The sequence below is a fragment of the Diplotaxodon limnothrissa genome, linkage group LG1 (genome assembly GCF_057381915.1).
Source record: "Diplotaxodon limnothrissa isolate DT_005_m linkage group LG1, D_limnothrissa_male_GT1.1, whole genome shotgun sequence".
Taxonomy (NCBI): Eukaryota; Metazoa; Chordata; class Actinopteri; order Cichliformes; family Cichlidae; genus Diplotaxodon; species Diplotaxodon limnothrissa.
In genome coordinates this window covers 15,913,872-15,930,438 of record NC_140596.1, presented here as the reverse complement: position 1 = coordinate 15,930,438, position 16,567 = coordinate 15,913,872, and the positions used below count along the sequence as shown (strand labels likewise).

At 41.9% G+C, this 16,567-nt stretch overlaps 1 protein-coding gene across 1 annotated transcript; it reads right to left on the bottom strand.

Moving 5' to 3' along the window:
• Positions 1-14,169, bottom strand: abcb10 (ATP-binding cassette, sub-family B (MDR/TAP), member 10). Its single transcript, XM_085353567.1, has 14 exons — positions 13,201-14,169; positions 11,300-11,506; positions 10,305-10,507; positions 5,202-5,336; positions 4,523-4,669; positions 3,778-3,913; positions 3,589-3,684; positions 2,054-2,263; positions 1,884-1,963; positions 1,564-1,744; positions 1,002-1,045; positions 811-845; positions 596-654; positions 1-495 (listed from the first exon to the last, which is right to left on the bottom strand). Exons 1-14 carry the CDS (start codon positions 13,634-13,636, stop codon positions 302-304), a joined length of 2,163 nt encoding a protein of 720 aa, XP_085209693.1. The 5' UTR covers positions 13,637-14,169; the 3' UTR covers positions 1-301.
• Between the last annotated feature and the right edge of the window lie 2,398 nt (positions 14,170-16,567).

The window sequence follows — 16,567 nt, the reverse complement described above, 5'->3', positions numbered from 1 at the left end:
CGTCTGAATGATAGAAAACAGGATTTGAGCTTTTCCCCTAAAACTGTAGTTATAAGTCCTTTCTCTTAATCTCACCTTCTTCAGCATAAGATGAGATATTTTCAAAAAGTACTGAGTGATCCACATGTGATGCTATGTACGGCAGTCTTTTCAGCAACGAGACAGAAAGAAAAGCTTCAGCCTTAAATAAAATTTGATTTTTTCCAGTGGCTTCCCTTCAACTGGAGTTCAAAGGTTATCACAGACAGTGACCTCACCTCCTGATTTCTCTATCATTCACGCATCCGTGCTCCCTGTCCTATCAGATAAGTGCTCGCTGCTGCTCTTCCTGTAGAAACGCCTGTTTCTCCATCAGCTTCCTGAATAGTCCTTGCCTGTTTCCTAGCAGCTCAGTAGGCTGGCCACACTCAGCTATGCGCCGCTGGTCCAGCACAGCAACAGCGTCCGCGTTCTTAATCGTAGAGAGACGGTGAGCGATGATCACGACTGTCCTCCCTGTTAAAAGGACGACAACAGCACGAAATAAAATATAAGTGTGGTTACGTATGTGTGACGCAACAGGAAAGGCAGGGAAAGCAAAGCGGGTAAAGTGTACCTTCCATCAGACGCTCCAAAGCCTCCTGGACAAGAAACTCATTCTCAGCATCCAGCGCACTACAGAAAAATGAAGATTAAAATAAATTAATATCCACCTTTAAACTAAGTTTCTATCACAGGTTACTTACAATCCGTATTCATGTTCAGATGAGCAAACAATGACAAACAAATCAACAAAGTATGATAAGTTATAATTCATTCCCCGTCTCTCACCTGGTAGCCTCATCTAAAAGCAGGATCTTTGGATTCTGTGGAAAGAAACCACAAATATGATTAAAAGACACCATTTCACACAAAAAGGAAATCTGGAAAAAGAGTAGAAGATTCTAGTCAAAATAAATCTACTCAAGTTCTTCGGTGAATGCAATGATTCTAGATGCGTAAAACAATTACGGTCTATTTACCTTGAGTAGAGCTCTGGCTATGGCTATCCTCTGCTTCTGACCACCTGACAAACAGACACAAGGTAATTATGTACACAGTCAGAGTCAAGTTAGTCAACAGCAGCTAAAAACCCCAGAAAGAAATAATGAAATGATGCTCTGATAGCGCGAGCTTTCAAAAAAGAAACCTGCGCCCATTTAAGGAGTTTAAAGTCTAAAGATAGAGCTTCTGAACAGGTAGTATCAAATATTAAAACATAAAATGATTTTGGAGTTTAAATCCATCCATTCATGATGAGAATTTTGAACATGCTTCCTCAGTAATTAAAACAAATTAAATGAGGTCTATTGTGTTCATGTTCAGCTCCATATTTTTACTCTTAAATATTTAATTCATGGCACTAAATATATATTTTTTAAATTTATCTTATACTGGGAGCATTTAGAGCAGTCTAAGGCACTACAGTGAAAGCACAAATAAATGTCTAAGGAATTGGACAGATGAAAAAATAGTTCCCATTTAAGTCTCACAAATAAAACTTTCTGTAGTGTCGGCTCATAAATAGTTGATTTGGTTCCTCACCTGACAGCAGCACTCCTTTCTCCCCCACCACAGTGTCAAAGCCTTTAGGAAACGTCTGGATGAAGTCATAGGCGTTGGCTACTTTGGCTGCTCTGTAGACGTCCTCTGTGGTTACAGCATCTGGATCCGTCGCTCCATAAGCGATATTCTCTCTGATAGAGCAGGAAAAGAGCACCGGCTCCTGCAAGAGGGAGGCGAAAAGTGCAGCAGGGGTGAGAGGTCATGTATTGTAATACATTATGCATTGCTTTTGCCGTATTTAACTTGTGTGGTGTGCGTTATATCTGCTGTATAAAACAAGTTAACCATTAAAGTATTACCTGGCTAACAGTTCCAATGTGACTTCTGAGCCAGTAAGCATTTAAATCCCTGATGTCATGACCGTCGATGGTGATCACACCTGAACAAAAACATTCATGTCAAATCCACTTTATCAGTAGCTTCAAGTGTTACAGTCACGGCGGAGAGGACAGAACGAGCTCGTTCTCACCAGCATCGGGGTCGTACAGCCTGAGAAGAAGTGAAACCATGGATGATTTCCCAGATCCACTCGCCCCCACCACAGCCATGATGCTACCGGCCGGGACCAAGAGATTCAGATTCTGGAAAATGGGGGCTTCTTTACGTGTCGGGTAGGCAAAAGAGACATCACAGAACTTGAGCTGGCCTTTCAGCTGGTCCGCTGGGAGGATTTTACCTTCTGTGGAGGAGCAGAGGATTTTATTGTATTAAACCAGACAAAGCTTAAAACTCGACTCGAGATTGATTTTAAACAGAAATCGTACATTTAAACACGTAAATGTGAGATGAATGTTTCTAGGAGAGATGTTCGAAATGTTAAATCAACTTGTGTTTTATAGTAGCAACTTGAAACTATCAATAAAACCTCTGAAAATTAATATACAGCGTAAACGCACTTCTATGCAACAACGTCATACTTTGCTTATAAAAGCATCTGTACCACTTTTTGTGTTTCTGACCTACAGTTTGTTCTGGTTTGAAAAGAGTCTGAAAACTTGCTTTAGGTTATTTATTTCATTAAGGAAAAATGAAAGCAAAATGCTAAACGTGTCAGGATTTGCATTTCTGACGCTTCTCCATCTGAGAAGTTTTACTGTACTTGAAGCTCAGTTGTGGCCTGTAAATAAATTAGGGGCCTGTGTTTTCAGTTCAGACAACAGTGAGAGAAACATTAGCACAACTAGGCAGGTTGCTACAATTTGTTTGCTCCAGTTTGCCCCAGATTTTAAAGCACACCTGACAACAGGAGCCGTTTAGCTCAAACTCGAGGAGCAGACCTGGTAGTCGAATCAGTTCGATGTTAGATTAAGTTGCGGCCACAAACAAAACCACTCGAGAGTTCTGTGGCCAGGCTAAGATCACGTACTCAGGTTTCAGAGCAGTTATTGCTCAGCTCCCCAAACAAACCAGAGACCCATTAAATTGATCGTCCCTCCTCCCCGCTCTCCTGCTGGCCTGCACTTCGTTAACCATCTCAACTCCTCTCTTTCCACGCACACACGGTAAGACCTCCCCATGGCCACTCATAGGGAACCAATGTAATTAAGCAATAGATAAACAATATAAACAATTAAGTTCCTGTTTTTCCACTATCGACATTGGGTCCACAATGAGGATAAAAATTTTTTTTTTTAAAAAAAAGATATTTTCTTTATGATTTATAATTACAGCACAGTCTGGGCTATGAACTACCAGAGCCTTTTCTTTTATTTGTATTTATTTCTTAAAACTTTAAGCACAAAGAGTCGTGCTGACTCTGACTTTATAATGTAGGAAAACTGAGAGGCACTGTTAAATTGCACTTCTTTACACTGACAGAAAGGAGAGTTTCAATGGTCTGTATGTGGCATCTCTGGTATAATGGACCTGGTCCAAGACTCACTTGAACTTGACTTTAGAGGTAAAATGTGCTCAGGCATTATACAAATACACTTTGAGTGAGTAGTAGTACAACATAACACGTGCAGGTATAAATCAGAATAATAAAATGTTGTGTGTACTGACCATTTAGAGGAAACTCAGGCTTTCTGTCCAGCAGCTCCCAGAGCCTGGCCCCGGCTCCAAAACCCTTCATCAGCTCAGAGTAGAACGAACTCAGACCTGCAAGTAAAACACAAAACCAGCGTGCTGTCAGCAACTGCACATCCACATGCTACATACACTGGTATGTATGTATGAATATGTACATCTTACCTGCGATACTGATGCCCACCCAAAAGGTGTACATGAGGAAGGATGAGAGCTCTCCCACAGTCATGTGCTGACTGGCCATCAGAAGGCCTCCTTTGTAGAGCACCGACAGGATCATCATGTTACCACTCAGACCAGTCTGAAATACACACGCACGCACACACACACCGATCACATGTTATCTAATTAACATAACATTTGGGACCACTGCTCCTCAATTACACTGATAATCATCTATTAGGGAACCAGCACAACGAGCTAAATGTTGAGTTTTCTCACCAGTCTCTGTCTTAATGCCTGTTACAAATATTGCACATTTATCTGGTGCCTCACAACAAACAAACTCATCAGCCCTGCAATAAAAGGTAACACACAGTGCATGTTTATTGTTGACAGTGCATCACATGGTGTTGATTAAATGCTTTATATATGATCACGTTCATAAAAGAAGGAGAGTAATCCAAGCTATGAAAAGAGAAGACGTGCAGGTTTTATAGACTACGTAACTGTTTAAAAGCTATAACGCTGGACATGCTGCGTTGCGCTTTATCTAACTTTTAATGCACACAGGCTGGTTTAAATATTCTCCGTCGTTGCATGGAGAACTGAATCAAACGGCAATTATGGTGCAACACCTCCTTGATTGTGACAAGCTCAAACTATGGGGCAAAAAGCAGAAGCTTGAGTGCAACACCTCATTTGCTAACGTATTTGATTTGCATCACTGAAAGGACACAAACGTACTCACCACTCCAAAGAAACCAGCCCGCATCACAGCCTCCTTCTTAGCCAGGCCGAGGACGTGGTCAGTCTTCTGTGTGTATTTGTCGACTTCTGACAGCTCCTTACCGAAAGCTCTGACTGTCCGCATGTTGCTGATTCGCTCCTCTGCCAACTACACACGAACGTGATTTTATTAGGACTTCACTGATTGAAAATCAAATTATCAACAAGAAAATTTACTCTGTCTGCCTATTTAATTAAGTTACCTAAGGAAGTAAAGCACTTATATGACATGTACACAAAACTAAGGATCTACTGCACAACACTCTGTTATACTGACTGCCTTCAAAGCCACTTTGAATTACATTCACCACACTTAGTAAACTATTTAAGCTATGCACTATAGTCATATATTTACATGGCTCTATATTGTAGTTTATCTTTATTATACATTTTCAACTTATTTTTTACTTTTATTGTATCTTTTTATTATTTAACCTATCAAATTATTGTTATATTTAATAATATTTATTTTGTGAAGAATTGAAAACTTTATTTGTAGGACTTACATGGGATCTTTTTTGAAAAGGCCAAAAACACTAGGTAACTACCCTTAAAAACCAAAACACTGGATCATAACAATAATCCTAGTAATATAAATTCAAGCTGTTTAACCCAGATGCGGTGTCGGTCTGTTTGCGTACCTGTGTGGCTTGTGCGAGTGCGTCCTGTGTGCGCTTGGAGATTGAGCGAAGGTATCTGCCATAGATGACAGCAAGACCGGCCATAGGAGGAACAATCAGCAACACAAAGCTCGCAAGACTGGGCGAGACGTAGAACTAGAAGAAGAGAGAAAGAAGCGAAAACAGGAGTTCTGGTGAAGGAAGTTTATAGAAAATGGTTTCACTGTCACTGTGCCGCCTGGGGGGCTCTTCAACTGGTGGGGGGGATGGTCACATCTGGCAGGAGCTTTCTTCTCTCAGGAACTCTCTGCAGGAGGGGGAGATACAGGAGAGGTGGAGGAAGATCTCAGCCTGGGCGTTTACTGTCTTATGTAGTCTGGAAGATGTGTGGTTGGTGGGGTGGGTGCAGTTTTCTCTGTGGTGGGGTTGGGTGGACTGTCCAGGGCTCTGTGGAGCCGGGGGGCGCTACTGCACTGGGCCCCGGTCTGATGGGCCTGGGCCCCCCTTCCCTGGCGGGTCGCGGAGGGTGGGAGTGCCTACTGGGGTCAGCGGGGGAGCTGGCCCCAGGGAGGGGTTACCTGCCCCTCCCTTCCTTCCCTCCCCATCTCCAGCTGCCTCCCTCTTCTCGCTCCTCCACAACCACCCACACATGCAGGGCCTTGGAGTGGGGGTATGTCACCAGGGTGCAGAGGAGGCTACCCCCCCCCCCCCCCCCCCCGTCCCCTTCTGGCTGCCTCTGCCTCAATTTTATCCCACAACTTAGACATTCACATTATTCACACTCTCATTACACATACATATAGGATCTTGGGGGTGGGCACAATCACGGAGTCCAAATCACCATCAGGGTGTATACCTCACCCCTGACGTCGTTGCCCACCTCTCAATTTTAAATACACTTAGTCATTGAGGGTTAGCAGGAGGGACTATGCGCTTACCTGCTGCTCCTTGGCAGGTAGCTCCATGCCCTCCTGGGTTTTAATTGCACCTTAGAACACATATGCATCAACACTACAATGAGCGGGTGGAGGGAGGTTTGGAGTCTTCTCCCACCCCCATTCTCTGCGGCCTGCTGGAGCGGGAGGGCTAGTAGGAGGAGTTGGCCGTCCGACTGCGGTCTGGGGTGTGGGGCCTCCCTGCTGCTGCGGAGTCGGGGTGGTCTGCCTCTCCCCACCGCAGGGAAAAGGGTAACACCACCTGGGTCTGGGTGCAATTCCCCCCTCCAGGGGCAAGGGTACCTAGACCCGGTTTGTAGAGTACGCTTGGGGAGTGTGATTGTGTGTACAGCGTCTCTTTATGTCTGTCTCCACGTTGGTTGAGTGTAGAGTGAGTGCATATGAGAGCATGAGGGTGGGAATGGATGTTTGTGTCTGTGTGTGCCTGTATGTCTGTGTCTATATGTCAGGTTGGGTATCAGACGCCACCTCTCTGGGGACACCTCAGGCCCTCCAAGGTTTGGAGGCCTATCTCCACCCACCACCACTTCCCCTGCCGGTGGCGGACTCCCTCAGGTGTCGGTGTGTTGGTGGTTCTTTGTGTCTGGGGGTGGGCGTCCGGGTACACACCGGCTCACTCCTTGGCGGCCGCTTGTCGGGGCCTGGGGCCTGGGGCTCGCTCGGGCCCCTTTGGAGGTGGGGTGCCCCCGGCCTCTCGGCCTAGGGCTCGGTCACTCAGGCGCAGCTGGGGGCCGGCGGAGCTCACGGGCGCGTCACTGCAACCCCCCCTGGCTTCTGCTCCGCGGCTGCTGAGTGAGCCCTCATCTGGGACTCTCCTCAGCTCTTACTGGAACAGTGGCGCGGCTGCCCCTCTGTTGGTCTTCCATGGTCTCTTGTGTTCTGGGGGCCTCTGGATGTCTGGAGTTTTGATCTCCTCCATACCCGCTTCACACCCTGGAGGACGGGGCTGTGGCCCCCCCACACTCCCTAGCAGATCATTACATGGAGAAACCTTTGGAATGCAAGCATGCTGATCCACACAGGTATGCACACATGGGTATTCACAGACGCGGACTAAAGCTTTCTTGGCTGCTGCCTCAAAGCACACTGTGCGCTGTCTATCTTGCGTGCTGCACAATATCGTTTATTACTTAGTAAATACTGATATCTATGACTAGCTAGTTTATTGTGATGGTGCTTTGTTTTCTCTATTATTATGTTGCTCTTTGTTGTTTGCTGTCTCCTCTGTTTGTTTGTTTGTTTGTTTGTTTGTTTTTTCTCCATACAGGTGACCCAGGAGTTTGTTTTTTTTTTTTTTTTTTTTTTTTTTTTTTTTTGTCTCTCTTCCCCCCCCTTCTCACCGTCTCTTCTCCCCTTGGGTTTTCTTTCTTTCTCTCCCCCTCTCTCTCTCATTCATTCCCCCTGTCCTATTTATTAAAAAAAAAAAAAAAAAAAAAAAAAAAATGACAAAGGATGAACTGAAGCTCTGCCATCACGTAATGTCGCATACTGCTGTTTCTGATGTCATTTAAAAAAAGAAAAAAAGAAAAAAAAAAAAAAAAAAAAAAGAAAATGGTTTCACAGTAACAACACAGCTGATGACCTTTAAGAGTTTGATAAAGATGCAAAACATGAAAGAAAATATATTTACTCATTTACCATCCTAAGTCACGATAATACTCCACACCAAACATCAAGGGCCAATACACAATCTACACCAACCACAAGAAGACAGAGTGTTATTTTATTTTGGCGTTGTTTCAGTATTACTACTGAAAAGTTTAATCGAGTTAATCAGCAACATTAAAACCTCAGTTATAGCTCACTTGACAAGGAAGAAAATCTTTTCTTCTTCAAATAGTAAAAGTTAAACTTGTGTTAAAATTTTAAAAAGTTGCCGGTTTCGCTCTGATCTGATTGAATCCACTGTAGAAGCCACTGTGCGGAAATCTGGGTGCATTTTTGTTGTTAAGCGTGAAAGCATTTAAATCAGTGAGGTCACAGTGACACATCACAAGACTTAGACAGCTAATGGAGCTATTGTGATCTGTGATACTCTGATCCACCCAGTTTAACAGCTGATTACGGTAATTACTTCCATTCATTTCCTTGACCATTTACAAAAAGTGGAAATACATTTACTTCCTTACAAGAAGTAAAAACACCTTGTAAAGGGGGAGAGGTTAAACCATGAAGAAAATCTTATAAAGTATGAAAATGGGTAGAATGAACTATTGATAAACCAGTTTATTAAAAGGCCAGTAAGCAAGCAACAATTTAGCAACCTCTCTGTCAAAACTCTACATGATTTATATTCACATATACACATTTTGTGACTTTAGTAATGAGCATTGTTTGTCAGAGACGTGGCAGCTCCTCACACTCATTTCCTCATGCTAATAATTATTTTGGTAAACCTGCTGTACAACAGTTTTATAGTCTAACAATAGCATTGTGACCACAAGCACGCAGCAGAGAATGAGAAGCTGCAGATCAGACACAGAAAAAATAATAATAAGACACTTCAAAAGCAGACATGCTCTGCTCCAGTGCTGCTCAATGACTAAAACAGAGCTTTAATGTAAGAGAGAGCGTGAGAGATATACAAGGAAGGTTTTTTAAAACAGGAACTACGTGACATTTCAGCTTGAAGATGACATTTCCAACAATTCTTTGCTTCCAGAAGTCACACGGATAAGAGCAAAATACTTCACCGCTGTGTGTGTGCCTTTTCAAAAGGCTCATTCTGAGGAGGATAATTATCTTTGTGGCTCCAGGACATTGACTTTATAATATTTATATCCATAGTAATCATTACACAGTTATTTAATCAGCAATTTTTTATGCTTCCTCCCTCATTCACAGGGTTTTTCCAGGTTCCCAGCTGGTCTTCATGTAGACGTACAGTATTTTTTATATTATATAAAATACACTTTAGCATTTTTCTGTTGTTTTTTGACACTTTATGACAAAAAATATTTATGACTGAGCAACTTAAAACCTATTTTTAAAACATCACATTGTGATTTTCCTTTGGTGTAAGCCCAACTGTTTTACGTATTATTTTTTTTATATACCACTGGATTTGGTGCGTGCACTAGTGGCATATAAAACCTGACTTATAAATAATGTACAGATCCATGGATCAAGGTTCAGCTGAAAGTCTGGGATATTTTAAGAAGAGAAGATAAACTAGAGGATAATTTACAAATACATGCTGAGGTTAAGCCTAATGAAATGGATCAAGTTTGAGGAAGGTCTGTCACTGTGAAAAACAGGACTTTTTCAGATATTTGAACACACCATTAGACACAGACTAGATCTTAATGACCCAATATTGAAAATATTCCTTGATGCTTACCAAAGTGATTCAACTAAGGGCAACATCTCTAAAATTTATAAAAAAAAAAAAAGCATTTGACCAAATAATTAAATAAATATATTCACACCATGGAATCATTAAAGAGAAATGCAGGGAAAAAAGGAGCAATTTCTTAATATCCAATGAGAACTAGTTGAATGTATTAAATTTCAGTGGAAATATACATATTCTCGGATAGTGAAAGAACTTGAATTGGCATATTTAATTTGTTTGTTTATCCCACCACAACAGAAAGCCCATTTTGCAGGAGGAGATTCTAAACGTGGCTGTGTGGGTTCCAGGAAACCAATCACTGGCATATATTCTGGGAATGTCGGCTGATGAGGCCCTATGACGCAGACATTCACTAATTCACTTCTCACAAAGGGCTGAAACACATACTTAACACTCATCTACCTTTGCAGCTCTCCTCTGATACACTCTAATGAATACATATTTGATATTCTGCCTGCAAAAAAAAAAAAAAAAAAAAAAAAAAAAAGCACTCACTAAAGACATTGGTTGCTGCCTAAAGCACCCACAATTCATGAGTAGATAGATATATTATATCATCAATTCGAAGTCGCTCTGAAAATTCTTCATAACTTTGTGTGTGCACTCCATCCCTCCCAGAATAGATTACATGAGACTTTCATATTTCTGTAAAAGCCAACAGAAGATATGAGATCGTACTGGCTCCGAATTTGCATTTATGAATATCAACTGCAAATAAAGAATTAAAACAAACAAACAAACAAAAAACAATAATAGAGGGTTCAGATATGACCTGAGGGACAAGAGCAACACACTCGGAGGGGATGTACTCACCATCATGCTGACACCAGCAGCTGCCTGGGCAACAGCTCTCAGCCCATCTGACAAGTTGTCTGTGATTGAGCGGCCCACCACGGCCGTGTCAGCAGAGAGACGGTTTATAAGCTCGCCAGTCCTATTCTTGTCAAAGAATGCCACTTCCTGTCTGAGAATGGAGGAGAAGACGGAGGCACGGAGATTACGAACAATCTGTTGCCCTGCAGAGAGATGGGAAACGTGATCAGAGAGGGAGAAAGCAACTGCTGCTGTGCAAAATTACATGCACTTGGCCATGCCAGAAAAACGTCTGCTTCACACTTGATTATGTTTGGGTAAGTATTTGGCCAATTGTAAATTCAATGTTTACAGGTGTTATTAATTAACTAAAGAGATAGAATAACATTTTGGGAGATTCCCTCATTCATGTCCATCCATCCATTGAGAGGTTGGGTAAATCCTGTAACACACATGCTCACATCTACAGCCAATTTAGATTTCCAAGTATGAAAAGAAGCCACACAGCCTCAGCCAGACAGGAGGTTGGGACGTCCTGCTCTTCATCCCACCCCCCAACACTCTAATGTTACTCTTGGCTGAGAAAGAAAAAGAAGCAGAGACTCCAGGAAGTCTCTGTGCTGGGATAATGGCTGGCAAAAGTAACTACAGCTTCTAAGTTTTCCATAAAACCACCTCTTTGTAGTTGTGACATTTATGTTTTTGAATAAATAAACAGGGCAAGACACGAGGCTCTCTGTGGTAACACAATCACATCAAAGCCTTCAGGTCACACTGTAAGACTGACCTTTAGATCCAACTCTTTGCAAACAATCTCTTAAATAAATAATTCCTTAAATGGTTGTTTGGATTATTTCCCTGAACTATGAAGATTAAAGCACAGACCATGAGGAGAGAGCTCAAATTTAACTGTAGTCTCAGCTGTCCAGTGTTTTTAATTTTTTAATAGTTACCCAATTAAGTGCCTTCGTTTACGTCAGGTGAGTAAATCTCACCTGAGGACTGCATGAGGTAGACTCTGGCGGCATTACACGCTCCACCACACAGAAACACCCCCGCCAGCATGATACACAGCGACGTCAACGAGGCCGTCATCGTCTCGGCGTCTGATGCACTGGCGTAAATGGTGTCAATCACTCTGCCCAGGAAGAAGGGAGCTGACATCGTTACTGCACTGGAGACAGTCAGGAAGCCTATAGCAGCTGTGGTGGATAAAACAACAAAAAGAGAGAAAAATCAGAACCAAAGCAAAAATGTGACACTTTAAATGTGTGTGAAAAATAAAAACCCAGGGCTAGAAATTATTAAACAAAGTCTTATCTTCTTCTTTGAAAGAGTTATACCAACACAACTACTATGGGAGGTTTTTCTAATGTCACAGATATTTTAAACAGAGCAAAGAGGAGCAAGAAAGGTTTATAGTAGGCAATGAATACCATTTGACTTCAACATGTACAGCTGCAGTCTCGACATGAGATCAGATGAGGTTAATGTAAGCCAGAGATACTAAAGAACTATGAACCCTAAAGAAATGCAACCCTAACCTAAAAGAAAATACAATGACCACTTTGTAAAGTACAGTGAGGTGACCGGTTGTCACTGATTACAAAAAACATGGTAAAAGTGTAGACACTGTTTTACTTCAACTGATTGTTACGCTTGCATGCACATGACATGAGGGTTGGGAAACAGGAGGACTTACGAAAACCTTATAAAACTACAAATAAACTTCTACAGAAACAGGAAGTAACCTCTTGTTTAATGTGTGAGGTCAGCTTTGGCAAGCAGAAATAGATTTGTGATTTTATTTTTGTAATATTTGTGCCATCATCAATCCAGAGAACAGAAGAAATGAAGTGTGCCAGAACACCATCAGCTCTGAAACTTAACCCGACACGCAAAAACCTCCAGGGGAGCTTGAAGGTTTTCAGACCAATAATAATAATAATAATAATAATAATAATAATAATAATCCACAGCTATTTACACAACATAAGCAGGGGTTTTCCAGGCTTAAAATGGACCTAATGGTGTCAGCTATGCACATAAGTGTGAATGAGCTGTGTATGGTTAGGACAGCAAGTCTATATTGCCTTGGTTAATAGACATCTGTCCATTTTCTGACATTGCTGCCCATTTTGTGAACAAAACTGAAATTTAAACTGAGCAGAAGGCTAACACGTTTTTTGTGGGCATCGGGAAAAAAGAAGGAAAGGATCAACTTTCATAATGCTGTAAATATCCTAAAGGTAACTGATAAAGTGTGTCAGCAGATAGAGACACTATCAGCCGGGCACCAAAATCATTGTTTACAACGCTTTAGGACTCTGCAGCACATGTCACAGAGTAGCATCACAGCTCACAGACTAGAGTGTGGGGTTTGTCATGCATATAATGTGTTTGGCACTCAACATAACTAAAAAAAAACAAAAACGAACTGATTCCACAGTAACACATTTACTTTGGGCACCTGTTTTATTTGAAGTCTTTCCTACTGTTCAAGCCTACTATTATTTCTTTCTTTTTTCCTTTTAAATCCCTAGCACTGCTTTTTTAAGTTTAAAAATACATTCACGTCATGTCAAGTTTAAAAATAAATTTACATTTTTTTTAAGGATTGTAAATCACCTACAGCAGTCCACATTTTGCGAGTCAGTGATATTTAAATTATAAAATGCAAAATCAACGTATATTTCCCACAAAAGGGAGTATCAGACACAGTTTTCTAAAATTACAATAAAAGTGACACCTTGTTTTTATTAAGGTTAAAGCACTTTAAAAATAAGAAATGTTTTTTACTCTGTCAGTGAAACACCTAAAGTTAATGATCCAGTTATGTTGTTGATGGTTTTTGTTAATGGCTACACCTTAAGGTAAAAGGTCACATAAAGTTTACCTGCCAGTCTTCCTCTCTCCGGGTGAGCCAGTCTCAAAATCCTTTTAACATCCTCCAGGGGGACCGTGGTGGGGGCCTGGCTTCTTTCTGTGTCCGCCTGGGTCTTCACTGATCCGGCAGGTGAGGGTGTAGAGGCCGCTGAAGAGCTAGCAAAGGCAACAGGTGTGCGAGCGAGAGTCCGGCTGTGTGCGCAGAGCACAGGGACACCCGTGAGGGGGCTGCGCGGTAGGACCGTAATGTAGGGCCTGGGAGCCCACACAGGGAATGCCAGGGTCGGATGGAGTGAGGATTTGAGCCCGGATGACTGCCTCGTCCTCCGGAGGGCAGCTGAGAAGGTCGGACGATGCTCCAGCCATAACAACCTAGAATGCATTAGCTTCAACCTGGATAGATGCACTTTGTGTGTGCAGCCTGGCACGCGTATTAAAAGACACATCGTCCTATTTCACAGCTATTTACCAGATAATATATGATACTTGATGATTTCGTCAAAAAATATAAATAAATCTCTTTGTATTGCTTTCTCCGGACTCAGTCTTTGAGGGTGTCGATGTGTTTCTGGTTCAGTAAGTCCACCAGGAGAAACATTTTTGGACATCCAGCCGGTCTGCCAACACACCGTGTCCTCCCGTACAGCTTGTAACCGCTACATTGTCGCTTTTAGACCGTTGCTGTCAATTTTATCTGTTCCTGACAGCCACCTTTTACCCACTTTATCTCTTATCACCGAACAGCTACCAACACCCCGCCTGTCGCTCTCATCTGCCGCTAAAAGTCCGTTTGGCAGGCGGGTGAAGTGAAAACACCAGCTGCCAAATACTGACCAACAGAAAGTCCGCTGGAAAGGATAGACCTACTTTAACGAAGAGGGTAAAAGATATAAACAGGAACGGTGACCCTGATTTGTCTCGCGTACACAAGATACCTCTTCCAACTCAACGCCGACTTCAATGGCTGACGATATAAACTTTCCCAGACATAACCAAACAATCCCAGATCACTCGCACATGGTGGCTCATAAATCTCATCTCATAAATTCACCCTTTATAGAACATAGAAGATGTATAAAACTTTTTTTTTTTAAAGAGACATTTTACTATTCTGTGAATATGTTTCATCTTGTCAAAAATAAGAGTTCGTTTTAATTTTGAAGGCAGCAACAGGTTTCAATAATCTGGGATAGAACCGTGTTTATCACTGTGTAGCATCCCCTCTTCTTTTAACAACCATCTGTAAACATCTGGTAACAGGAGACCCACTGCTGGACTTCTGGGAGCAGAATACTGTCCTATTCTTGTCTGATAGAGGTTGCTACCTGCTTAAAAGTCCTTTTTTGCTGTATTCTTCATTTCATGATGCTCCAAATGTTTTCAGTTGGTGAAAAGTCTGGACTGAAGGCAGGGCACTGCAGCACCTGTACTATTCTACTATGAATCCAAACTGCTGCAGTAGGCAGTTTAGCATAGTATTTGCTGAAATATGCCAGTTTACCTAGTGACACCTCCACCTCGTCCATTTCCTCTCGTACCCACATTTTCCAGTACAAATTAATTTCCCTCCCCTTCTCTTCTAGGCAATAATATAGTGGGGGGTGCTTTGTATAGTAAATCTGACTGACTGTCAGAACTGAGATTATGTAAAACAAAACTTTTCTTTCTGTGAGATTGTTCACCATAGTAACATGATTATTGCTGTCATATCTGCTTTGTATGGGTAAAACAGTCCTCTCTCGTGTGCTTTCTGGTTAATTGCATCATTTTCATTTTCTCCAGAGAAAAAAGGAATCACCACATAGCTGCCCACATCTGTATCTGCCTATTTCCTGTAATTTATTTGAAACCTGCTGCAGGCTCCCTTCCTCTCTTCCAGGTGGCTGTGTTGTCAGTGAAAACTGATTTATCTATGTCCCCTGATACCTGATTAAATATATCATTAGTCATGATTAGAACGAGCAGTGGGTTGATTAAATTACCCTGAGCTATTCCAGCCAAGTCCTTGATTTATGCTCATCTTTTTAATGGTAAATGGTAAAATGGCCTGCATTTGTATAGCGCTTTTCTAGTCCATAGGACCCCAAAGCGCTTTACACTACATTCAGTCATTCACCCATTCACACACACATTCACACACTGGTGATAGCAAGCTACATTGTAGCCACAGCTGCCCTGGGGCGCACTGACAGAGGCGAGGCTGCCGGACACAGGCGCCATCGGGCCCTCTGACCACCACCAGTAGGCAAACACGGGGTTAGTATCTTGCCCAAGGATATTTGGCATGCAGCCAGGATGCAGCCTGGGATCGAACCACCGACCTTCTGATTAGGGGCTGACCTGGGGCCTGTTCTTCGTACCTCGCTAAGTAAGTTAGCTGGATTAGATTGTTGACGATTTTGCGTGATCAAATGCATACTCAAAATGTGCCGTCGATTTCCCCAAATATCAAGCGTGGTCCGGTGCACGCTTCGTGGTCCCATATATCCCACAATTCATAGCGCGGCGGTGGGTGTGGAGAATTTTGCCAGAAGGGAGCAGCCGAAGAGGTTTTTTTTCTCCAAACTTTATTGAAATTATAAAGCGAACAGTCAGTCATTCCAGTTCAGTTTGTACAGTAGACATACAAGGCAAATAAGAGTAACAATATACAGTACAATGAAATAAGAAGATAAATAAAGGATAAATAAATAAAGGGAAAAAAGAAAAAAAGGGTGACAGACTTCATAACAACTTTGTACTTTATACTTTGTACTTTATTTATATGTATATGTATATATATATGTATATGTATATATATATATATATATATATATATATATATATATATATATATATATATATATATATATATATATATATATCATAATAATCTGACAATACTATAATATTGGCCATATTATATTTACATTACCACAGTGAGATGATTTTAGTCTCATGAACAACATTAACTAATTGTTATTTACTAACTAATCTTAAATGACTGTTCAGCACAGAAATGAAGCCCAACAATCATGTTTTACAGTCCCGTGGTCTCAGCCTCAGATACTCAACTAATCAAAGTGATGTCATGACAAAAATGAATGACCAACAAAACATTTTTCTCCTTCATTTCTGTCAAACAATGCTGTATGTAAGGTGTCTCGCGGTTAGTATCATGGTTGCTAGGCAACCTGAACAGCGCGACGAAGCGTATACCGTCCCATTTCACAAGCCTCTCACTTCCGCACTTCTCGTACTTATAGTACGCACCGTACGTAGTACGCGTAGTGCGCGTACTTCAAGCGTGCAGACCCTGAATTGGGACACAGCTCCAGTCTCCGTTGGCCGACAGGTTCATATCGTCTCTCGATTGCTTGTGCCTGGGCCGGCAGGGT

What these genes read in the sequence shown, in the direction of transcription:
- abcb10 (XM_085353567.1), bottom strand. Translation starts at nt 13,636, where the DNA reads ATGTGTCTTTTAATACGCGTGCCAGGCTGCACACACAAAGTGCATCTA. An exon ending in GCTGTACGACCCCGATGCTG is followed by an intron (nt 1,964 to 2,053) that starts GTGAGAACGAGC and finishes GTTTTTGTTCAG; the next exon opens with GTGTGATCACCATCGACGGT. An exon ending in TAGCCAGAGCTCTACTCAAG is followed by an intron (nt 846 to 1,001) that starts GTAAATAGACCG and finishes TTCTTTCCACAG; the next exon opens with AATCCAAAGATCCTGCTTTT.